General features: G+C 40.8%; 1 protein-coding gene across 1 annotated transcript; it reads right to left on the bottom strand.

Moving 5' to 3' along the window:
• Positions 1-3456: 3456 nt before the first annotated feature.
• ddx54 (DEAD (Asp-Glu-Ala-Asp) box polypeptide 54) lies at positions 3457-25743 on the bottom strand. The gene is made up of 20 exons (XM_056290603.1): positions 25501-25743; positions 25070-25196; positions 24706-24776; positions 24420-24608; positions 24233-24282; positions 24082-24123; positions 23888-23983; positions 23664-23785; positions 21744-21805; positions 20732-20863; positions 19272-19482; positions 16133-16264; positions 12579-12800; positions 12315-12388; positions 11956-12174; positions 9577-9722; positions 9285-9398; positions 9091-9198; positions 6705-6796; positions 3457-4916 (listed from the first exon to the last, which is right to left on the bottom strand). Exons 1-20 carry the CDS (start codon positions 25618-25620, stop codon positions 4654-4656), a joined length of 2592 nt encoding a protein of 863 aa, XP_056146578.1. The 5' UTR covers positions 25621-25743; the 3' UTR covers positions 3457-4653.
• Between the last annotated feature and the right edge of the window lie 461 nt (positions 25744-26204).

The raw sequence follows: 26204 nt of genomic DNA, 5'->3' as shown, positions 1-26204 counted from the left end.
ATCAAACTTTGCTTTCGTCAAAGAATCCTCCATTTGCAGCAATTACAGCATTGCAGATCTTTGGCGTTCTAGCTGTTAATTTGTTGAGGTAATCTGGAGAAATTGCACCCCACGCTTCCAGAAGCAGCTCCCACAAGTTGGATTGGTTGGATGGGCACTTCTTGCGTACCATACGGTCAAGCTGCTCCCACAACAGCTCAATGGGGTTCAGATCTGGTGACTGCGCTGGCCACTCCATTACCGATAGAATACCAGCTGCCTGCTTCTGCTCTAAATAGTTCTTGCACAATTTGGAGGTGTGTTTAGGGTCATTGTCCTGTTGTAGGATGAAATTGGCTCCAATCAAGCGCTGTCCACTGGGTATGGCATGGCGTTGCAAAATGGAGTGATAGCCTTCCTTATTCAGAATCCCTTTTACCCTGTACAAATCTCCCACCTTACCAGCACCAAAGCAACCCCAGACCATCACATTACCTCCACCATGCTTAACAGATGGCGTCAGGCATTCTTCCAGCATCTTTTCATTTGTTCTGCGTCTCACAAACGTTCTTCTTTGTGATCCAAACACCTCAAACTTGGATTCATCCGTCCACAACACTTTTTTCCAGTCTTCCTCTGTCCAATGTCTGTGTTCTTTTGCCCATCTTAATCTTTTTCTTTTATTGGTCAGTCTCAGATATGGCTTTTTCTTTGCCACTCTGCCCTGAAGCCCAGAATCCCGCAGCCGCCTCTTCACTGTAGATGTTGACACTGGTGTTTTGCGGGTACTATTTAATGAAGATGCCAGTTGGGGACCTGTGAGGCGTCTGTTTCTCAAACTAGAGACTCTAATGTACTTATCTTCTTGCTCAGTTGTGCAACGCGGCCTCCCACTTCTTTTTCTACTCTGGTTAGAGCCTGTTTGTGCTGTCCTCTGAAGGGAGTAGTACACACTGGTGTAGGAAATCTTCAATTTCTTAGCAATTTCTCGCATGGAATAGCCTTCATTTCTAAGAACAAGAATAGACTGTCGAGTTTCAGATGAAAGTTCTCTTTTTCTGGCCATTTTGAGCGTTTAATTGACCCCACAAATGTGATGCTCCAGAAACTCAATCTGCTCAAAGGAAGGTCAGTTTTGTAGCTTCTGTAACGAGCTAAACTGTTTTCAGATGTGTGAACATGATTGCACAAGGGTTTTCTAATCATCAATTAGCCTTCTGAGCCAATGAGCAAACACATTGTACCATTAGAACACTGGAGTGATAGTTGCTTGAAATGGGCCTCTATACACCTATGTAGATATTGCACCAAAAACCAGACATTTGCAGCTAGAATAGTCATTTACCACATTAGCAATGTATAGAGTGTATTTCTTTAAAGTTAAGACTAGTTTAAAGTTATCTTCATTGAAAAGTACAGTGCTTTTCCTTCAAAAATATAGACATTTCAATGTGATCCCAAACTTTTGAACGGTAGTGTATATATATATATATATATATATATATATATATCCATTTGGTAAATAAATTATTCGTACAATGACTTCATGATTTCATCAGGTGAATTTCGGTTAAAATTATGACCACCTGATTTCACTCATTAGATTATTTCAGTCATTAAGGTGAGCCATAGATGCAAGGGATGTTTAAAACTTTTTTGGTTTTAAGGAAAGTAAGGCATGGATTGTGTGGGTGCAACTCAACGTAATGTCGTGTCTTTTCTGTATGTCCTGAATTTAGTTTGGGTGTGCCTGCTCTAACGAACACCAAGGTGGTGTGTGTCAACTATCTGTGCATTGAATAAATTAGGCACAATAAAGCAACTGAAAATAATCAGAATCAAAATCAAAATCAGTTTTATTTGGCCAAGTATGTGCACAGTAAAATCCCGAGTGTTAATTTAACTTCCTGATTGTTAATTTAACTCTGAGAGTGTAAAAGCGGACCCAAAAGGATCAATTTGTACACGCTCAGAGTTACATTAACACTCTGGTTTTTACTGTGTGTAGGCCTAAATACAAGGAATTTGACTCCAGTCCCTCCATTGCTCTCCAAGTTCTTACACAGAGTAGACATACAGCTAAAACAAAAACAAGGCATAGAAACATTTAACTGCTATGTACAGATATAGATGTATAAAAAAAAGAGCATATAAAAAAGTTACAAAAAAAACCAATGACTTTGTAACAGGAAGAACATAGTGCAATGGTGCAGAGTGCAAAGATGCTGGAATAAATATGTTAACAGGTTACTTCATATCCATGAGATAGGTGGACATGTCAGAATATGCATGTATGCAGTATACAGTATATGCAATGTGCTTACATTTATTTTTGACAATGACGGTATGTTAAAACCACGTTTAAACTACAGGATATATAATTTAGTATTTGTATGTACAGTGGATGTTCAGAGTTACGGGTATTGTTTCTGGCATTGTATGGCTGTTTTAAGTGTTCATTTGAATGATAGCCTGTGGAAGGGAACTGTTTTTATACCCGGTTGTTTTGGGGTACAGTGATCTGTAGCGCCTACCAGAGGGGAGGCGTTGGAATAGGTTGTGACCAGGGTGTGATGGGTCTGCAGTGATGTTGCCTGCCCGTTTCCTGAGTCTGGAGGTGTATAAGTCCTGAATTGGAGGGCATGTTAGCACCAATGATTTTCTATGTAGACTTAACTGTCCATTGTAGTCTGTCCCTGTCCTGTTTGGTGGCCGATCCAAACCAGACAGTGATGGATGTGCAGACAGCAGACTGGATTATTGCAGTGTAGAACTGAATCAGCAGTTCCTGAGGCAGGTTGAACTTCCTGAGCTGGTGGAGAAAGTGCATCCTCTGCTGGGCCTTTTTGATGATTTTGTCTATGTTGGATGCCCACCTTAGGTCCAGGGAGATTGTGGAACCCAGAAATCTGTAGGTTTCCACAGTAGACACAGTGCTGTTGAGTATGGTGGGGGGGGCAGTGTTGGGGGGCTCCTCCTGAGGTCCAATGTCATCTCCAGTTTTGAGCGTGTTCAGCTCCAGGTTGTTATGACCGCATTAGAGGGCCAGCTGTTCAACCTCACATCTATATGCAGACTCATCACCATCCCGGGTGAGGCCAATGACTGTTGTCTCTGCAAACTTCAGGAGTTTAACAGACGGGTCTCCTGAAATGCAGTCATTTGTGTAGAGGGAGAAGAGTAGAGGGGACAGCACACATCCCTGGGGGGGAGCCAGTGCTGATTCTCCGGATGCTGGATATGATTTTCCCAAGCCTCACCTGCTCTCTCTTGTCTGTCAGGATGATCGTTGGCTCCTGACCTAAATCGGGTTTGGGGCCCCTCACTTCCAGTTTTACTGGCAGGGGACAATATATTCCTAAACATTTCTTCAGGCACACCGCAAGATTTGTTGCTCTCTGAACTTTCTACAGAGCTGTCACTTAATATAAGGAATCCGTCTTGGAAATAACAGTCAGTGCGCATCAGTTGTTGCATTTAAAATTTTATTAGATCACAACTGCAGACAATGGATGACTGCAGTATGAAATTATATTCAGCAGCTCTGACAGCCAACAGACGACAGGAAAAATGTATTATTAATCCCAAAAACAGTCTGAATAGTAAGAAGTTCCTACACAGCAGTAGTAGAACAAGACTAAAATGCTTAGGCATCAGACAGGGATTGTGTTGAGAATGATGGCATACAAAAATTTTATCCATCATGAGTTATTGTAATGTTTCAAAAAAGTATTTCAATAATTAACAGGTATCAAATTTCACACTGAATTAATATGTTTTTATGTACACACACACACACACACATATATATATATATATATATTTGTGAGTTTTACCCCTCCATATGAGCTTGACTTTTTGTAAAGCACATTGCATTCTAGCGTGCCTTAAATGTTATACGAATAGATTGATTACTGTTGTAGCATACAACACCAGCAAATTTTAAACAAATCATCTGCTGCGTAATTACAGCACTGACTTTCAGTGAAGCTCTTGTTTATCCTCATTCACTTTAGCTGCAATTAATTAAAATGAATTAACACGTGTATGAATACAAATCTTTTTATTAAACCCTTGGAAAATTCAGATTGATACATTTGCAGATCACAGGTAAAAAGGGGTCTTAGTCACATCAATAATGTGCACATCAAATATGATTTGGATGCAACACACAACACTTGGATTGTTCTTAACTGCCGCACTGTCAAACATGAAGCTCACTACTACCTATTTATCTGCCATTTTAACAGGTGTGTATAAATTTTATATCTACTGTATGTAGTTTGAAGTAGACACAGGATGTGCGGTAACAAGGCAGCATGGCTCAGCAGGTAGAGCGGGTCGTCGTTGGTTCGATACCCTGCTCCTCCAGAGAGGGTGTCGAAGTGTCATTGAGCAAGACACTGAAACCTCCAACTGCTCCTAATAAGTAGGTTGGCGCCTTGCATGACAGCCTCCGCCATCAGTGTATGACTGTGTGTGAATGTGAGACACACACTGTAAAGCGGTTTGAGCAGTCGGCAGACTAGAAAAGTGCTGTGTAAATGCAGTCCATTTACCATTTACTGTACAACTGTCAAGGCAGACCGAGGAAAGTAATGTGATGTTTCAAAATTCAATAATTCCCTCAGTTTTCACTGGTTTACAATTAGATTTTCTCGCTCTTCTTATCAATCACATTTTCTTCCTCATCTTGCCCTTCTTTTGACTGCTTCGTCCAAAGCCAGACTTCTTCATGTCATTGAAACGCTGTTTGGCCTTGCCACGGAGCCTTTGGAGGCCTCCACTCTGTAGGAACTGCTGCTTCTGGTTTTTCTTGCGCTGCTTCAAGATCTCTGCACCCGTCTTCAACTCTGACCGCAATTTCTTGCCATCTTGTTTTTGCAGTGACCCTGCTCTGCCCTGGAACTGAGAGCCTCGTCGACCTCGCCCACGACCTGAGAAGGTGTATGAAGGGAGGGATGAGAATAAAACTCCATACATGAACATGTGGCATCTGTTTTTTAGGGCATTTTTTAAATTCTGTGTATAGTATTATTCACGTTGAAAATCCATCATTTAAAAAGGTACAATCCACAAAAGATGAACATGGTGGCCGTCTGTCCCACTTCTGCCATTGTTCTGGTCAGACTTCCTGAAAGTTGTTCACTTTATTACTCACAAATAAGAAAACCAACCAATGCCTCATCACTTTCAGTTCCTTTTGAGGCTTTCATTTGTCTTTATTTTTCAAACAAATTCACAATGTTTGTTTGTTTTTTGTTTTATTTGGGGGGGGGGGGGTTCCCCTTTTTCTCCCTAATATTAACTGGCAAATTACCCCACTCTTCCGAGCCATCCTGGTCACTGCTCCACCGTCTCTGCTGATCCGGGGAGGGCTGCAGACTACCACATGCCTCTTCCAATACATCTGGAGTCGCCAGCCGCTTCTTTTCACCTGACAGTGAGGAGTTTCACCAGGGGGACTTGGCGCATGGGATGATCACGCTATTCCCCCCAGTTCCCCCTCCCCCCGAACAGGCACCCTGACCGACCAGAGGAGGGGCTAGTGCAGCGACCAGGACACATACCCACATTTGGCTTCCCACCCACAGACACAACCAATTGTGTCTGTAGGGAGATCCCCATGTTAGTACGCAATGGAATGGACCGCTACGCTACCCTAACGCCCTAAATCGACTCTTTTTAACAAATCAATGCAGGGGTAATAAGTGTGTGGGAATTTACTTTTTTCTTGTTGGTAGGCAATGGAATAGACCACCACGCCACCCAGACGCCCACAAATTCACAGCGTTGATCCAAAGGTGAGATACGTCACGTTTCATGTTGTCAGAGGGCTCGTGTTGTTGCAGTCCTCCAAATAGCAATGGTGGCACATGCCATTACAGCCATTACAGATTGTACCTTTAAGTAGGTTGGGACTGCAGTCAATGATAAGACTAAATACTTTTTGTGCTCACACATTTTCAAATAATGTTGAGATTGACTTAGTAGGGAACCAGAGGGTGTATGCAAATATAGATTATATTGAGTTACAGCTATCTCGATTACAAAGAAAATGTATCATAATCAATACACTAACAGATTACTTTTGTTTTTCCTTTTGATTTTTTCTCCCTTTTTCTCCCAATCGTATCCGGCCAATAACCCCACTCTTCTGAGCTGTCCTGGTCACTGCTCCACCCCCTCTGCCAACGTCTCCTCCGATACATGGGGTGTCACTGGCCACTCTTTACCTGTCAGTGAGGAGTTTCGCCAGGGGGATGTAGCATGAGGGAGGATCATGCTATTCCCCCCAGTTCCCCCTCCCCTCAAACAGGTGCCCCAACCGACCAGAGCAGGCGCTAGTGCAGCAACCAGGACACATACCCACATCTGGCTTCCCACCCACGGACACGGCTATTATGTCTGTAAGGATGACCAAGGGATGACCAAGCCGGAGGTAACACGGGGATTCAATCTGGCAACCCCCGTGTTTTTAGGCAACAGAATAGACCGCCACGTTACTCGGATCCCCACAGATTACTTATTTTTTAAATTAAGTTGGTAATTTTATTTACAAGACAGAGAACTGGGCCAACTTATTTTTAAACCTACAACTATACTGCCTCTTATTAATTTAGATCCATTTGTTAGCCGAAGAGGAAGAACCAAAAATCTAAATAAAATATCAGTAATCACCTTCTTTACTCTAGTGTCATGCTTGAGTGAAGAGCCACTCTTACCTCTTGCAGCCTTTCTCCCGGGTCCTCCTGCTTCTGTCTCTCCATCAGAGTCTCCATCATCCATCCTGTACTTTTTCTTCCACTCCTCATAGCTGATGCACCGTTAAAGTCATAACATGATTCAATAATGTTCTAACAAGGTAGAAAACTGGGAATACACTTTCATATACAGTAATGTGTGAAACCAAATAAAAACCTAATAAAATCGTACGGGTCAGTTTTGACCGGGAACACAACAGACGTTATTTTGTGCCACTATTTAAAAATTTGAAATGGTTTCAAAACAAATGTCCTTGCTAAACTTTGACACAACGTAGTCTGTGATAAATAACACAATATGTTTCACCTGAGTATTTGTTATGGTCAAAATAATCCATATATTACGCTTTTTTTTCTTTTGGATATTTCCCCTTTTCCTCCCCAATTGTACCCGGCCAATTACTCCACTTTTTGGAGCCGTCCCAGTTGCTGCCCCCCCGCTGATCCGGGGAGGGCTGCAGACTACCACATGCCTCCTCCGATACATGTGGAGTCACCAGCCGCTTCTTTTCACCTGACAGTGAGGAGTTTCGCCAGGGGGACGTAGCGTGTATGAGGATCACGCTATTCCCCCCTGTTCACTCTACCCCCTGAACAGGCGCCCCGACCGACCAGAGGAGGCGCTGGTGCAGCAATCAGGACACATACCCACACCCGGCTTCTCACTCGCAGACACGGCCAATTGTGTCGGTAGGGACGCCCAACCAAGCTGGAGGTAACACAGGGACTCAAACCAGCGATCCCCATGTTGGTAGGCAATGGAATAGACCGCTATGCTACTTACGCTTTTTTTTTTTTTTTTTATTCAAAAATGAGTTGTATTAGTCAGGTCAGTGACGCCTACAGGTTATAAATAGCAAACAGAAGTTCAAAACTTGTAATGCTCACAAGACCTAAAGTTGAGGAAAATATCTAAAACAATATCAGGTGATAATTTATGTATTATTATGGATTTATAATCAGCTATAATGGGGTGGTCATTTTGGACATGGTACACAAAATTAATGAACACGAAACAAACATAACAGGAGGATTAAAATATGGAAAAAAACGATCCTAGCCACTGAGGTATCTGAGGCTAGCGTTAGCGTACAGACATCATCCACTTTAATCAGTCGAAGATGTTGAAAAAACAGATTTACAAGAGTTCGAGTACAGGCATCTTATGCTCCCAAAGCAGCTGTCAAAACTGGTTCCCTCCTCCCACCTGATGACAGAAGAAGATTGGTGGGGTCTAGGTGTTCAGTAGAGCCAGGCCTGGGCCCACTATATCAGGGATGGGCAAAATGATCCAGAAAGGACCAGTGTGGGTGCAGGTCTTTGTTCTAACCAAGCAGTTACAGACCTGATTCTATTAGTCCACCAATGGTCTTTGCGAAGGACCTTGATTTGTAGACTCAGTTGTGTAACTGCTTGGTTAGAACAAAGACCTGCACCCACACCGACCTTTCTGGATCATGCAGCCCATCTCTGCAATATATGATCCACAAACCAGAGCCACATATACTACTTTTAAGAAGGCCTCTACCCAAACAGTGATTGGGATACCAGCCATCAAAACTGATACCGTCTCTGCTGTTTTGTGTTGACTTTCGACCACACATCTTTCACATTTACATCTCTCTCCATGTTTAAATATATCACAGTCCTGTTGTTCGTAGTTTTTATTTTTAAAGCTCAACTTTTGTTGGAAATGAGAATCAAACAGGAAGCCAAGGAGAGCTGAAAATGGAGTGCTGCCTCCACGGGGTGGGCGAGGGGTAAGCAGTTCTGCTGTAATTTATAAACTAAGCAACTCACAAGTTTTTGAAGTTTCATGTGATTGAAAGCATCTTTACTAATGCCATTTGTTAAAATTGTTTTTTCTTGACAGGTTACATAGACTTTGTGTTTTCCTGTTCCGAATGCAAGCCTAAAAATATTTCTAATCATCTTTGTTGGTCAGATTGTTCTGGTCTAATCTTAGTTTCCTGAAATGTACATACATTTTCATAGAGCCAAATTTCTGTTGATACTAGAAGTACTTTTGTTGTTGCTCTTTTACAAAATAAAATGTTTATTATATGTTTAGGGGTTTTTTTTTTCCACCAAAGTTCCCTGTTCTACCTTCAAGATGACAGCCTTGAATGTCTTATATTGCTGTATATTTGTTTTTGTTTTATAAAGTGGTCTTATAAATAAACGAATAAATGAATAAATAGATAGACAGACAGACAGATAGACAGATAGATAGATAGAATTAAAATTAAATGAAATTAAATATGGAAAAAAACAATGCAAATGGCAAATTCCACGTTGGATCCGGAAAGGTTGTATTATTAGTTGCAATGTGTGTCAGAAAGGATACAAGTTCTTCCTATTTTTGTTGCTGACCACCTGGCCACTATCTGTTCTTATCTTCTTTTTCTGGTCTGCCTTCCCCGTCTCTCTGATGAAGCGCTTCCTTTTGCGATCCCTACAGATCGAGAGCGAGGGAAATACTTAGTATTAAACAGAAAATGTGGGAAGAATGCCGTACTGTGTGCACTAGTGTGTTTTCACCATTTCATAATTGATTTGTGTTGGTTGAGTCGGTCTCCCTCATCTCCCATCAGGTCCAGGACAGCTGTGGAGGCTTGCTGTTCAAACACATTGCCCTCTCCACCCAGACTTAACCTAATTAGATAATTAGAAATGAGTCACAGGCATGGTAGTGCAAATATATATATTTTCATGACATCTAATAAAAAAAAATGGTTAAGAAAAATGATGCCATTTCCTAACCACTGCTGTAAAAATATCACTCAAAGTGCCCAAAATGATCTCAGGTTTTAATTAATTTCTGGTTCCTTACCCTCTCTCGGAGTTGAAGTCTTTGGGTCTGTATGGGATATAGAACTCCTCATCTTTGACTGTCTGTCTGCTCTTCTTGGCTTTTGGCCGTTCTGCATCACCGTCCCCCTGCAGCTTTTTACCACCCACAATATGGCTAAATACACCCTGGTGGAGAAATACGGAATAACAACTTTATTGACAAAATTATTTTGCCTCGGAGTCAGAACACAATGTTTGGACTTTTGCCTGACATGTGAGTGTAATGAATTTTAATTCTCAATTCAAGTGATAACAGTAAACCAAACGTTTTTTTTAACTTTTGTGATCACTGTATTTCAATCTGAATCATCAAAAAAATCTGCACACCTTCCTGATATGTTAATATACTTTATATGTTTGTACACAATGTTCAAATGTTTCCTGTTATTGATGCATTGCTATTACAACGCTTTGTCAGTAATGTTTAATGTGTATACTGTATGTATGCCTGCTTGTACTAGATTGTCAATACAGCTATACCCAATCCTTACCAAAACAGGATTGCTCGGGAAAAAAAAGAAGAGGAAATATAAGACCAAAACCACCATTTCTTTTGCATTCTAATTTGGCTGGGTATCCCACCCAACACTGCACACACATACTTTCCCTTGTCTGGACCATATCCGATAAAGCTTACAAGCACTCACTTACCAAGGTGAACATATTATCCAGATGCTGCCCATCAGCACATATATGCACCTCCCCCTCACCCTTGCTGACATTCATATCCCCATCCCAGTAATGCATTTTCTATGCACTGGCATGGAAAAAGGGACTTCAGAGTTTTTCTTGCATAGAGAGTTACGAGGTAGGCGCCTCCGACAAATTCCGCCCTGCCTCCAGCTCTCAACGGGTGTCTTAATAAAAAACAATATTTTCTAATGAGCGTTGCACTCGGTGTTGTCATTTTTAACTGCAATTGCGGCATTACACTGTCACCGATGTGGTGGCGCTGTATCGTAATCAGCACAGTGCACCTGGAAAGGTGCTGCCAAAACTGCCAAAGAAGAAAAAAGCTGCAATTTTCCAGAAGTTTACAGTTGTGAAAAGTGTAAATTAAAGCAAAGGCTTTTATGTTATATTTATATTCAACTACAATGCAAGAAGGCCCATGTGAACTTTAAATGAAAACCTAGTACAATAGCTTATTAGCATAAGCCAGTGTTTCCTGACCCAGTCCTCAAGGAACCCCTATCCTGCAGATTTTCTTTGCAACCCTGAATAGGTACCCGTTTGTAGTTATTCAACCAATCAGCAATGAATTATGTCAGATGTTGCACACCTTGCACAATTAAGTGCTGTGAGATGATTGGTTGAGTAAGTACAAGCAGGGTTGCAATGAAAATCTGCTGGATAGGGGTTCCTCGAAGACTGGGTTTGGAAACACTGGCATAAGCTATTGTTTTTATTAGCATAAGCTAAAATCAAATCAAATGGCATAAGCTATTTGATTTAATTTTAAACATTTTTGAAGTGTGTAAATTAACACATTAGCATTTATGTTGTATTTAATTTAATGTTGAACAGGGCACCTTTTTTTTTTTCAATAAAATGTGCTTTAATGTGGTAATTGTCATTTTCTTCCATCACAAAGTTATTAGAACTCTTAAAATACATTGCTTGTACAATAAAAAGTGTTTGCTTAAGCCAGTTGAAGGCACGGTACACATGCATGTGTGTGCGCATGATCAGGACGGTACCACCTCCGCCTTAATTTGAGCCAGGAAAAACCCTGGACTTACTTTAAAATATGGGTTTTTAGCAGCAGTAACCACAAAAATCATGGAATGTAAATGGGAACAGGAAAATGAGCTAAAAGTAAATGGATGAAAGAGGATAACAGTGAGGGTTAAAGAGGCATAGAAATATCCAGGTCAACAGAACTTGGAAGACCTGCCTAGCCATCATAGCATGCATGTCTAGACATTGTGTAACACTAAAAACCCTGTATCGCCACATCCACCCACTGAAAACCAGAATCCTTACTAACCTAAAATAGTTGGTCCCAAGGCCATTTTGTTTAGACAAGTTTTGCTGTATGAGCATTTGTTATAATTAGTCAATAATCCAAAACTCTTACACTCAAAAACTGCTTCTCAAAAGGTAGAGAGAGGGTGGCCACTTGCTTTTAGTATTTTTAGTTTTTCTTTATACAGTACTGAAAGGAGAGAGATAATAGGAGAGACCCGGGGAGTTAAACCTTTGATATGTTTCAATCCCAGGCTAGTGATCTGGGGGAAGTAGACTTAATTACTAGACTTTCTCTGGACATAATCTTCCCCTTTCAAAGGAAGAAACTTGAATGAAAAGCAGTAGTGTTATACTTTCTATCTTCTGAATGTTATTAAAAAGTTCTTACGTTTAATGCATCCTTCTCCTCTGTGTCCACACCTGTGGCATGTGTGGAAGTCTGATTGTAGTGGACGATAGGGACGAGGGCTTGCTGCAGCCTGGTCTCTGCAACCACATCATCTTTGTGCTTGTTAAACTTGTCTACCAGCCGCACGTCCTTCAAACGCTTAGCCCGCATTACCTCACTGGCTGGGGTCTTACAGTTGGAGTTTATCTCAAAGATCGTCTACAAGAAAGAAAACAATGTGCTACTGGTTTCATCATAATGCTAATTCTAGACAGATGGTACTAGTGCTAATGACAAACTGTCAATATCAATCAATTTAGTATGAAATAATTGTTTTTAAATAAATCAACATAACTCACGGATTTAGATTTGTAGCCCTTGATGGCATCAACTATTTGGAGGCGTTCTAGTTCCATTTTCTCTAATCCTGATCCTAAAAAGGCAACACATGAAGGTTTTAAGAATCCACAATTAATAATGCAGCAAACAATGCATGGCAAGGAATTAAACATTGTTACTTATATTTTCTGAGCCTCATTATTAACGCTACAACCATTGGTGTCAAAAAAATTGTTGTTCTCTTCTCCATATTCACAATCAATACTATAATTACTGAGACCAACCTAGTAGCGGGTGGACAGCTATGTTGGACAGATCTGTGTTTTTGACCCTCTTGATAGATTCTGGTGAGGGGCTTGGTCTGGACTTGAGGTACTGCTTGTAACCGTTCTCTGAGACATGACGTAGGTTTTGTAGGTCCATTGAGTTTTCATGGGCTGTGATTAGTTGGGAATCTTCATCATCCAGGATACTCTGAGGGACACGGCCAAACACACCATCTGAATCTGAGGAGAGGAAGGAGTGCTTAGGTTAAGCCTGATTTATACTTCAATGTTGCAAACGTATATTTGCAAGTAAGTGGTCTAGAGTTGACTATAGCAGTGACCTCAGCCATAAAGGTCATCAGGACCTCATGTGTGAGCTTTGTAGGCCCGAGCTTGAGGAATATTGCATGGACGATGCCTGACGCCGATCATCCTCTCCAAGCTACCTCCTATGTTTGAGCAGTGTGGGGGATTGAATGGCCACACACAACCCTGATTAGAGAGGTAGTTGGTCACTTGCTTAATGTTGCAACTTCTGGAGTCAATCTGAAGTTCTCTGCAGGCTCCTATAAAATTAGTTCCGCAGTCAGACCTCAGTTGTTTAACAGGTCCCCTTATTGTGAACTTTGCGAACTAATTGACAAACTTTCCTCTGGTGTGAGTTGTGACTTTTTCAGCCGTCCCCCTACACGTAGAAGACCTTCAGAATCGATGAAAGGGCAGAGTTTGCTGAGGGGGCATCGTTTTGAGACAGGTTCTCCTTTTTGGATATACGGGATTTCCTCCGAATAGATGTCTTTGGACAGCAAGAATGATTCTGACCTTTGCATGATATAGCTGCGCTGTACTGAGAAACTGCTTGCAGATATACCAATCATGGCAAGGGCCTTCTTTTGGTGCTTGTGTGAAGGAATGAATGACATGCAAGAGTCAGACAACAGCTCTAGAGAGTGACTTCCAACTTGAAAACCGCTCAAAATGTGCACTGCCGAGCTGATGTGACAAATGTGAGGCACACGTTACTACCTTTGGACGTAACTCCACAGCTGATCCGGGGTCAACTAGATTGAAAGCTTCCTCTTGTAAGTGACATTGTTGCTTGTCTACAAGGAAGGCTGGTCCAGTTAACCATGAGGAAAGCATGAGCTGGTTGACTGCTATGGCTGTAGTTGCATGGTTAGCTGTGTTAACATAAGTGGGAACATAGTTCCATTGGTTTTTTTTATGGATGTACGTCTCATTCATTGTACTCTGTTAAGGATGTAAAAGTAGAATTGACTTGAGTCATTGACTACACAGCCAAGTACTACCTTGCTATCTGTGAAAAGCCTGATGTCATCAAACTCTATATCCAGCTCCACAGACGTAGCCACTGCTATTTCCACTGCTAGAACGGCTGCACAGAGTTCAAGCCTTGGGATGGTGATGTCAGGCTTGGGAGCAAGCTTTGCCTTGCCAAACAGGAATCCAACTTCACTATGTCCAGCAGCGTCTGTGCCCTTCAGATAGGCGACGGCAGCAATAGCTTTAGTTGGTGCATCATGGAAGATGTAGATCTCTTTTCTCTGAGCTGCAGAGAGTGGGTTGGAAGTGCAGATTCGTGGGCTGTTCGAACTCTAAGATCTTGAAGAGAGGTGCAACACCTCTGCCGCTCCTCGAGCTTCTCCTGGGAGTGTGGTGCATCCCATTCACAAGTATCAGTGGTTAATTCTCTCAAGGAAGCGCAACCTTCAACACTGACAGGAGTGGCAAATCCTAGTGGGTCAAATAAGCTGTTGATGGTAGATACCACAACACAACGTGCAAAGGGCTTTTCAGTAGCAGTCACTTGGAAGGTCAGCATAAGTGACAAGGTCCCATCCAAGACCCAGGCTGCGCTGCATAATAATAATAACAATAATAATAATAATAATAATACATTTTATTTGTGGCTGCCTTTCAGAGCACTCAAGGACACCTTACAGAACACAGTCAAAAACAAGCAACACTGTATCAGACAGCATAAAATCAAAACAAGGAAGCATAGACAATAAAAATTTAATATAACAGATAAGTATAAAATCATCATCTGCGCAAAACTCAATGAAGTGTGGATCAGACTGAATATGCCAGTTTGAAAAGGTGCATTCTGAGATGGGATCTGAAGGTTGAAAGAGAGTCAATGTTGCGAATGTCTTGTGGGAGAGAGTTCCATAGATGGGGGCAGAATGACTAAAGGCTCTAGGCCCCATGGTAGTCAAGCGAGCCGATGGTGTCGTGAGTTGGAGAACAGAAGAGGATCTGAGAGTGCGGGAGGGTGTGTGGATATGAAGGAGTTCAGAAAGATACAAAGGCGCTAGGTTATTAAGGGCTTTTAAGATGAGAAGCAGGATCTTGAAGTCAATACGGTATTTAACTGGGAGCCAATGGAGTTTCTGAAGAACAGGAGTGATATGATCTATGGAAGGAGTTCTGGTAAGGATACAAGCAGCTGAATTCTGGACCAAATTAAGTTTATGAAGACACTTGAAAGAAAGACCAAAGAGGATAGAATTGCAGTAGTCAATGCCGGATGTAACCAGGGTGTGAATAAGTATGGCAGTGCTGTTAGGTGTAAGTGACAGGCAAAGACGATTAATATTGCATAGGTGGAAGCATGCAGACCAAGTAACATTGCTGATGTGAGCTTCAAAAGATGTGCTGTCCAAGATGACACCCAGACTCTTACCCTGAGGCAGTGGAGGAACTATAGAATTGTCAATAGTTAAGAGAAAAACTATTAGGCTTAGCCAAAGTAGATTTAGTACCTATTAGGAGGACCTCGGTTTTATCAATATTAAGTTTGAGGAAGTGGTATGAAAACCAGGATTTAATTTCTAGTAAGCAGTCAGAAAGGGAAGTGGGTGGAAGAGTGGAGGTAGGGTTGGGGGATCGATAGATAGAGCTGGGTGTCATCTGCGTAGCAATGAAATTGAATGCCAAATTTCCTGCAAATGTGGCCAAGAGGTAATAGGTAAATAATAAAAATAGGAGGGGGCTGAATACAGAGCCCTGGGGAACACCGGCAGTAGCAGGAAAGGACTGTGATCTCAAATGTTTAAGTTGGACAAACTGAGTGCGACCAGAGGAGGGATAAGAGGAAGGCCTATGTCAGTATAACAAAATAATTGATTTTACTGTACTAAACAACAAAGAACAAAGTCAACCATTGCTGACTTAAACAAGTCATGACTAGCTAAACACCATACATTTTCAAACAAATAATGATGCACTTATATTACATTTATGCTAATAAACAACACAACTTACAGATGATGCCATGTATAAGTTACGAAGGAGAGGATGGCATTGGATTGTAGCCAGCAATGAAATGTGGCCGTCTTTGGCAAGAGCCTGAGAGGAAGTCAAGCACTTCCTGTTTCCGAGGTTAACAAGAGGAAATACTCAAAACAACCACCAGGGGTGGCAAATGCAATATGAAGCAAATTTGGTTCCATCACAATGAGCCAAGGTGAGGGTATCTCATCAGTGCAGCCCAGATATAATCAAATGGCCATCAAATCAAGGCAGGATAAATCCTCTGCAAAACCTACCTGGTGTGTGTTCTGGTGTTGCCAGCTGAAGGGGCCTCCCAAGAAAGAGGTGTAGGTCATAGACAAAAGGCACTTCATCTGGACACACCAGACTGTAAGATGTACCACTGCGCCCTGCACGTGCCACACGACCTTGGAGAAACAGACGAGATGATAACAAATAGTCAAATACTCGGTCATACATGTTAGCCTTCTTGTTTATTCATAGCCTTTATATTTATCTCAATAACTAGATTCTAAAGGAGCCTGCCATCAAAGAGAAAGAAAATACCAATTCATCATAATGAAAATGATCTACTTTTAAGTTGTTGTGAGAATGTGGGATATACTTCAAAACACACAAACTATACAAAGTCCATCTGATCAAATCTTTTCAGGCTGTGTATACCTAATAGAATAAATAATAAGATTTAGAATCATATTTATTGGCCATGTAGGTTTGGGATTTGACTATGGTTTCGTGGCTCTCTCAGTGTACCTAACAGAATAACAACACTAAAACAGAACTATCTTCAGATACTATATACACAAGGATTGACTATATACAGGTGAAATAAGAGGTGATACGGTACAACGGTGTAGAGAATATATCAGAGATGCTGCAATAGATGTTAGCAGGTTACTTAAATACATGTCTGAGGTAGATGGACATGGCAGAGTGTACCAGTATAAGTACAATGTACAGTACAGTATATACAAAATGGTTGGCTCCACGGAAACAAACTGTTTTTATATCTGGTTGTGTTGGGGTCAGTGCTCTGTAGCTCCTGCCAGAGGGGAGGAGTTGGAACAGGTTGTGACCAGGGTGTGCTGGGTCTGCAGTGATGTTGCTTGCCTGTTTCCTGAGTCTGGAGATGTATGTCCTGATGGAGGGCAGGTTGGCACCAATGATTTTCTCTGCAGACCTGTCCATTGTAGTCTGTCCCTGTCCTGTTTAGTGGCTGAACCAAACCAGACAGCAATGGATGTGCAGAGGACAGACTGGATTATTGCAGTGTAGAACTGAATCAACAGTTCCTGGGGCAGGTTGAATTTCTTGAGCTGGTGGAGAAAGTATATCCTCTGCTGGGACTTTTTGATGATTGTGTCTATGTTGGATGCCTACCTTAGGTCCTTTGGAGATTCTGAAACCATGAAATCTGTAGATTTTCAACCGTAGACACCATGCTGTTGAGTAGCCACACCAGAGGGCCAGCTGATCAACCTCCCGTCTATATGCAGACTTAGCACCATCCCAGATAAGGCCAATGATGGTGGTGTCATCCGCAAACTTCAGGAGTTTAACAGACGGGTCACCTGAGGTGCAGTTATTTGTGTAGAGAGAGAAGAGTAGAGGGGAGAGCACACATCCCTGGAGGGCACCAGTGCTGACTGTCCGGGTGCTGGATGTGGTTTTCCCCAGCCTCACCAGCTGCCTCCTGTCTGTCAGCAAGTTTTTAATCCACTGGCAGATGGGGGCTTGTACAGTGAGCTGAGTGAGTTTGGAGTTGAGTATATCTGGGACAACGGTGTTGAACGCTAGGCTGAATTCCACAAACGTGACCCTTTCTTATGTCCCTGGGAAGTCGATGTATTGGAAGATGTAGTGCAATCCTATGTTGACTGCATCATCCACTGACCTGTTTGCTCGGTGGGCCAACACCAGTCTCTCGAAGGATTTCATGACCACAGACGTTAGGGCATTTAATCCTGTGATACAGGGTTTCTTGGGGACTGGGATGATAGTGGAGCTTTTTAAGCAGGAGGGGACTTCACACAGCTCCAGTGATCTGTTGAAGATCAGTGTAAAAATTGGGCTGGGCTGCTCAGCACAGAATTTAAGACAGGAGTCTGACACGCCATCCGAGCACGGTGCCTTCCTGGTCTTCTGTCTCTGGAAGAGCTGGCGTATGTCCTCAACACAGATCCTGAGTGCGGGTGGGGGTTTGTTGGGGGAGAGAAAATGGCTGGCAGGGAGTGCAATTGGTTGTGTATTGTGGCCGGAAAGGGGGTGTCAAAGTTTGCTTTTCAAACCTGCAGTGAAACCCATTTAGGTCATCAGCCAGTTGATCGTTCCCTGCAGTACGGGGGGATGGTCTCCTGTAGTTAGTAATGTCTTTCAAACCTCTCCAGACTGATGACAGGTTGTTGGCAGAAAACCTGTTTTTGACCTTTTCAGAGTAACACCTTTTTGCCACTCTGATCTCCTTTGTGAGTGTGTTTCTGGCTTTGTTATACCGGATCCTATCTTCACTCCTGTAGGCTTCCTCTTTGGCCTGACGAAGCTGCCTAAGTTTAGCTGAGCACCATTGCTGATTGTTGTTAAAGGTACAGAAGGTTTTGGTGGGCACACACATGTCCTCACAAAAGCTGACTTAAGATGTGGTAATAAGATGTGATGTAAGATGTGAACAAGTGCTGGGTTTTAAAATGATTTTGAGAAATGCATTGATGAATGTCTTGACAGAACTTTGCTTGATTTAAAAATAAACACAGCTCATTTTATTTCACTATTTCCACTATTAAAAAATTTCTAGGGGAAACACTGGCTTGTATTTTGTTAACAATCTATTGTATTACATGATATTGGAGATGTTTATTTTCTAGATGGCAAAATGAATTTATTTTCCCTAGCCAATATATCTGCCATTTAAAAGAGGATTGAAAAAGAAATTTACCTCTGACATTAGAGTTAAACTTTTTATCAAAGTTATCCCTGTGAATTGTTCTTAATACAGGTATTTACAGAAAGAAGATAGTGTTAAATATGCCTTAAAATTAGGTTTTATTTGGTTTGGTTTTATCATTCATTTTACCATTTCTATATAAAAAGATACCTAATCTATTGGAAGACTAGGACTAAAACGAATTTAATTCCAACTGCCTTTTTCCATTATAACTAGTTTACAGTAGTGTGTTTAATCATGCTAAGCACAGTCAAATCCGGAAAATGGCATCAATTGGCAAGAAAGTGTTAACTTTCTTTACTTTTCATCTAAAGGGAAAAAATTAAACCCTTCCAATTTAACAGCAAAGTCATTTTATACAGGAGACAAAAAACGTGATATATCTGATGGATTTTAATCATGACAACATTTTCGACTATACGGCCGAGCACATTCTTAAATCTGGATGTTTGTGTTGTGTACGGACCACTTACCAACTCTGTGCAAGAAGAGCTTCGCTTTTGAAGGAAAGTTAAAGTTGATGACATTGTCCAACAGTGGGATGTCTATACCACGAGCAGCAACATCTGTTACAATCAGCACCATCGCCTTTCGGTGGACAAATTTTCCTATATTGATCTTCCTGGCAGTCTGGTCTAAGGCACTGTAAATGTACGCACACTCAACGCCTTCAGATGACAGCAGCTGGAAATAAAAAAAGAAGTAGCTCAACAGGTGTACATGAAATTCACTAAATAACACCAGGGAGATGGTGAAAGCTGGAAAGCTGACACTTTACCTGTACCTTAACACAACTCCATAAAATAATAAAAACCCATACAGTTGTGTTTGTTTTATGAGCTGAGATATTTTCACTGTGCAACGGCACTCAATTATGATCACTCAGAATAACTTTGTACTGATTTGCAGTAGGGCTGTCAAAATTGGCCAAAAATGACAGTCGATTATTCCTTCTAAAAAACACATAGGTTCGAACCCATTCAAATATATTTTTGCATATTATGTCCATAAGAGGGCAAACCAATACAACGAGACATAATTACTTGTATAGGTATATTTATTTCAATGTTAACATGTCTTTTAAAAGATCTACATACCTACACATTACAAAATAAACAAATAAAATAATGTCCTATACCCTAAAACTTCATTTAAAGACCACAGACCTCTCTCTGTCTGCACGATGGTTGGTGCTAGAGTGAGAAATGAAAACGAGCTGTCTCTCGGAGCAAGATGAATGATTCATAATATATGCGTTATTCAATAGACTAATTTTAAAACAGATTAGGTAATATTCATATTGGTTTGAATAACCAATTTTGACTGTATTCTTGGTAAGCTTACTGTAGCTTACATAGCTTGCATACGACTTTCTTGAGGTTCTACAATTATTCCATTTTCTGACCAAAATCCGAAGTATTTCCAAATGGGGCTTTTTAGATTGTTCAGAGTGAAAATCACTCTCTCTGCGGCCGAGTTAGGTTGTGAACTCTCTGCCATCTTTACCACATGGCTGTTGTTGAATTATTCGCTTGTTTCAGCTTGACCTAAATTTCATTTTCAACCAATGAAAAGTGACGTTGTGTGACTCCTGTCCATTATTGCAGCTTATTCAATGCAGCCAAGGCCCTCGCAAGAATTCGCAAGGCAGACAGTTGTGGTAATGCTGCTTCTTTTTTTTCCACAAACCAATATTAATTTTCACACTAGAAGGTCTATATATTCGAATTTGGAATATTCATTGACAGCCCTAATTTGCAGTGACCCTTTCCTCTGGGAAAAAGTGGACCCACATTTATAGTTAGATAGACAGAAATATCTTACTTGGAATCATGAAAACGCTATTAAAAGAAACTATGGTCTTACTGCATCTTACATCATTGTACTATAGAGCCCTGGGGCATCTGGACTCAATTTATTAGGGGTTTCTCACCTCTTTAAGGTACTCTACATGGTGTTTGGTAGCAGCAAAGACCACTGTCTGCTCCTGGGGCTTTACTACATTCCTCAGAAGGTGAAGCAAAAGTGCTGGCTTGTCATCCGTACGTAGATAGAAAAAAGACAGCTGGTGTAGAGCAGGTAATATGAAAGCATTATGGAAGGACAAAAACAAGGGGGAGAAAACGTGAGTGTGTGAATTTATTATGCTCGTGTCACAAGCATGGTATGATCTCTCAACATTTTGAATACTGAAAGTTTCTAAAATATACTCAATGTCTGCAAGGCTGTCTGATCAGCTTGGTCAGTCTGAGCCTTTACAAAGTACTGTTTTATCAACAATCATTGATAAATGTGAATCTTGATTATGCTCTATGACGCTGAAAATTATTTTGTGATACTGTTTACAGAATCTCACTCAAAGTGTTGGAGAACTGGTTTTATGTAGAAGTTTGATGTAAAGGTTAATGCAGCCACTCCGTGATAGCATTTAAGACATATTTCAACATATTCTAGACATCATACATTCCTCAACTAGTCTTCCATCTCATTCTGTTCCTCTTTCCATTAGCTTTCAATACAAACACTGTGAGACTGATTAACTTAGCACGTGCACACTCTGCACAGATGTTTAATTCAAGCAACAGTTTTAAATGTTGCACATGTGTACAAGTCCCTGTACCTTGTTACAAACCTAACTGATCACCACTGTATCAATCCTGTGTTGGCCACTATCAAATATTCCCCTGATAATATAAAAAATAGCCTTTTAGAGATTTTCAATTATTTCATTTAAATTTGATTAAATCTAAAGTGCCAATATGTTAATAATTAGTAGATAAGAAGGGACATTGGTAGGGGTGACTGACAGCAGAAGACTTTTATTCTGATAAACTCAAATTAAGTTCATTTATTATTTCAATCATAGACCTATGATCTTCTTCTAAGTAGTTTCTACATAAAAAAAAAATCCATAATCTGTACACCTAGTTTCCTAGATACTTTACCTTCAGCAGGTCACTAAGCTTACTGTCTACATCCAGACGAATAAGAACTGGTTCAGTCAGCCCTGGAAACAAAAGGGTAACTAACTTAGCCTTTGTCAGGTACACAGATATTTACAAAGATAAACTTGTGCGGTTTTGGTAGTCTGTCTTTTGTACAGTTACTCAGTTACAATGTGATGATTAAGATGAAAACTCAAATACAAGCAACAAAACACTGGGGAAACATACACTACCGTTCAAAAGTTTGGGATCACCCAAACAATTTTGTGTTTTCCATGAAAAGTCACACTTATTCACCACCATATGTTGTGAAATGAATAGAAAATAGAGTCAAGACATTGACAAGGTTAGAAATAATGATTTGTATTTGAAATAAGATTTTTTTTATATCAAACTTTGCTTTCGTCAAAGAATCCTCCATTTGCAGCAATTACAGCATTGCAGACCTTTGGCATTCTAGCTGTTAATTTGTTGAGGTAATCTGGAGAAATTGCACCCCACGCTTCCAGAAGCAGCTCCCACAAGTTGGATTGGTTGGATGGGCACTTCTTTGAGCAGATTGAGTTTCTGGAGCATCACATTTGTGGGGTCAATTAAACGCTCAAAATGGCCAGAAAAAGAGAACTTTCATCTGAAACTCGACAGTCTATTCTTGTTCTTAGAAATGAAGGCTATTCCATGCGAGAAATTGCTAAGAAATTGAAGATTTCCTACACCGGTGTGTACTACTCCCTTCAGAGGACAGCACAAACAGGCTCTAACCAGAGTAGAAAAAGAAGTGGGAGGCCGCGTTGCACAACTGAGCAAGAAGATAAGTACATTAGAGTCTCTAGTTTGAGAAACAGACGCCTCACAGGTCCCAAACTGGCATCTTCATTAAATAGTACCTGTTAGAGCCTGTTTGTGCTGTCCTCTGAAGGGAGTAGTACACACCGGTGTAGGAAATCTTCAATTTCTTAGCAATTTCTCGCATGGAATAGCCTTCATTTCTAAGAACAAGAATAGACTGTCGAGTTTCAGATGAAAGTTCTCTTTTTCTGGCCATTTTGAGCGTTTAATTGACCCCACAAATGTGATGCTCCAGAAACTCAATCTGCTCAAAGAAGTGCCCATCCAACCAATCCAACTTGTGGGAGCTGCTTCTGGAAGCGTGGGGTGCAATTTCTCCAGATTACCTCAACAAATTAACAGCTAGAATGCCAAAGGTCTGCAATGCTGTAATTGCTGCAAATGGAGGATTCTTTAACAAAAGCAAAGTTTGATGTACAAAAAATCTTATTTCAAATAAAAATCATTATTTCTAACCTTGTCAATGTCTTGACTCTATTTTCTATTCATTTCACAACATATGGTGGTGAATAAGTGTGACTTTTCATGGAAAACATGAAATTGTTTGGGTGATCCCAAACTTTTGAACGGTAGTGTATAAGGGGGCAAATAAGGCTGCAATGACATGTGTTTCTGGTGAAGAGAGGAGTCTTTTTCAAATTATTTTCAATGGGCTGAAAAATGTTCGAACTCTGATCATAAACACAGTATGTCACTGTTGCTCTTTCTCTGCTGTCCAATAAGGACTGCAGTGATGGGCCTTTCCCACTGAAGTACAACAAAGATGGAAGAGAAAGCTGAACTTATGAAAATGCTCTCTGCCTTTCCATGTTTAAGAGAAATAAATAGTGTAGGTATTAAAAAGAGACAACAATGAGAGATAAGTCAGATGGGTGTAGCTAATTCACTTATTAGTAACACTACAACAAAAGTGATTCTGAATGTTGATTCTGTTGCTGCAAAGCATCAGCAGGAAACCTCTCACCGCCAAAAACATGTCCAATGTGGTTGGTATCAAGTACTGCATGCCTTATGTTATAGTGTCCAGTGTGATCACATACTAAGCTGGTAAAATGAGAATGATGCTCATACCAGCTCTGGCAAACTCCACCAGTAGTTTTGGCAATGTGGCAGAAAATAGCACGGTCTGCTTGGTGTCTGGAAGCCTCTGAATGATCTCCTGGAGCTGTTCAGCAAAGCCCATTTCAAATAGTCTATGGGAAGGGGATGACATTGTTGTTAATTACACACATCTAAAGCTGAATCTAAAGCATAAAATGTGCAACATGACTTCATATGCACATCAAATGTCTTACCTGTCAGCCTCATCAAATACCACATACTCTACACTTAGTAGTTTCAGGTTCATCTCCTTGACAACATGCATGAGACGTCCAGGGGTACCAATAATTCTGTTGAAGAGCACAAAAATCAACAATATAAACAAACTGTGTCCGGAAATGGGTATTCATTTATACTGACACAAATCTATGGTTTTGTGAATACTCACATGTCTGGGTTTTCATGAAGAGCAGCAAACTGATCATCCATTCTGAAAAAAAAGAGCTGAGACATTTAGTTCCATTCTAACAAAAAATACACACAAGGATGACAAACTTAAAAAAAAAAACTTTACTTTAGACAAGTATGGTGAAACTCACCTGTCTCCACCAAGAATCAAAGCAGTCTTGAGGCCAGTATATTTGCCCAACTATAACATCAAAAGAAAATGAATGTGATTTTGTGATAAGACATCAGCAGCATGGGCTCAGACACACCACTGGCTCAAAAAGTACCAAAAGCATAACTTTTCAAGGACAAAATACAGCAAACAGTCTCCTCCCCAACCTCTTTGGTGAACTTCATGGTCTGCAAGGCCAGTTCTCTGGTGGGGGTCATGATGAGGGCTCTGGCTCCTGTTTGGGCCCGGGGAGCCTTCAATTTCTCAAACATGGGTACCAGGAAGGCAGCTGTCTTGCCACTGCCAGTCCTGGCCATGGCAACTACATCTTTGCCATCTAAAATCATTGGAATTGTCTAGATTGAGGAAGAAAAGTAATAGCCATGAAAAACTGTGTCATTGCACATCAAATGTCTTTGTTTGGAATATAGGGTGCAAAAGTCACTGACTAACCTTCCGTTGGATTGGAGTAGGAACTTTGTAACCCTTTTTCATAACTCCTTTAAAAACTGGGTAACTGAGACCTGAAATCAGACACAACACATTTTACACAAAATTGTCTCTGGTAGACAGTGGACTAACTAGTCGCATATGAGGATTTCGTTTAACAATCCATAATTCATAAATCTAAGAAAGTTTGTCTCATGCACAGTATTTGCTTATCATCATTACGGAATTTAAAAATAGCATCTAATCATGATGAAAAAAACAACTATATTTTCATCCTCCTAGGCCTGTTTATGTATTTCTTTTTAGATACACTTGATTTGACACTGTTGATTATGCTGATTTGTATACATAATAACCAAGTTCTCACCCATGGACTGAAAGCCTCCAGATTTCTTTTTCTTTTTGTTCTGGGCTCTAACCATTTCTCTGGTGTCAGGCTCCACATCTGACAGACAGTCTGAGGAGGCAGGGAAACGAGGCAACTTCCTGCAACACTGCAGAACAAATAAAAATACATGCATCATTAAGGTCCAACGGTAGCAATGATGATACAATCCATAGCTGTAGTTTTACTTGTCAAAAGTTTCATGTAAAGTTACATCTGCCTAATATAAGCTATCGTTACATGTGTCCGTTTTACAACAAACCGTGTTATTGACGATTTGATCCAGGGATGAAAAGCCACCAAGCGTATGCCGTCATTTAATTATGTGATACAGTTAGGTATATAAAAGTTATATTTTTTATTTTCTCTAACGGTATAGTCGACAATGATAAAAAAACACTAGCTAGTCTTACATTGCCGTCTTCTTCCATTTCGGCAACACATTCAAATTCTCCATCGTCTGAATCTATTTCTTGGTCTCTGTTGTTGCGATGCCTCCTTTTCTTCCCCAGCTTCTTCTTTACTTTAGACATTTTTCTTAAACTGCGTTCAGTATTCCGACAGGAGTTGTTGGATAAACACTCAGAAAATAATGTCCAAATAAGCTAAAATACTTTCAACGCACGACGACAGAGCTAATAATCATTTCTAACACGTGTGTATTTTCTTCGGGTTTTTTACATTGTTAATCGAACAGTAGGAATCCATTGCTGACACCTAGTGCTTTGGAGTGGAAATGGTCCACGTCATTAAATGACGCTGTTCACAGAAACGGACAGATTGATAGATACTTCAGATCATGAATTGTCAGAATGGATTACCAAAAGGGCCACCCGGGCACAGGCCAAGGGGGATCCTGGGCCTCTAAGTCTGGGGAGAGATGCAGACACCTCCACTATGGCACTTTAGGTCTTTTTTTCCCCACATTTTAACCAGAAATTAGACATTTTAGCTAGGGAAGAGATGCAGACAACTCCACTATGGCATTTTAGAGCGTTTTCCCCCCACGTGTTTATCCAGAGATGAGACTGTCTAGCTGAGGAGAGATGCAGACACCTCCGCTATGGCACTTTAACGTGTTTATTCACATTTTTACCCAAAAATTAGCCACTTCAGC

This window comes from Lampris incognitus, chromosome 12, assembly GCF_029633865.1.
Source record: "Lampris incognitus isolate fLamInc1 chromosome 12, fLamInc1.hap2, whole genome shotgun sequence".
NCBI classification, from domain to species: Eukaryota; Metazoa; Chordata; class Actinopteri; order Lampriformes; family Lampridae; genus Lampris; species Lampris incognitus.
Note: the sequence above shows the minus strand (reverse complement) of the source record. Positions and strands in the feature narration are given on the sequence as shown.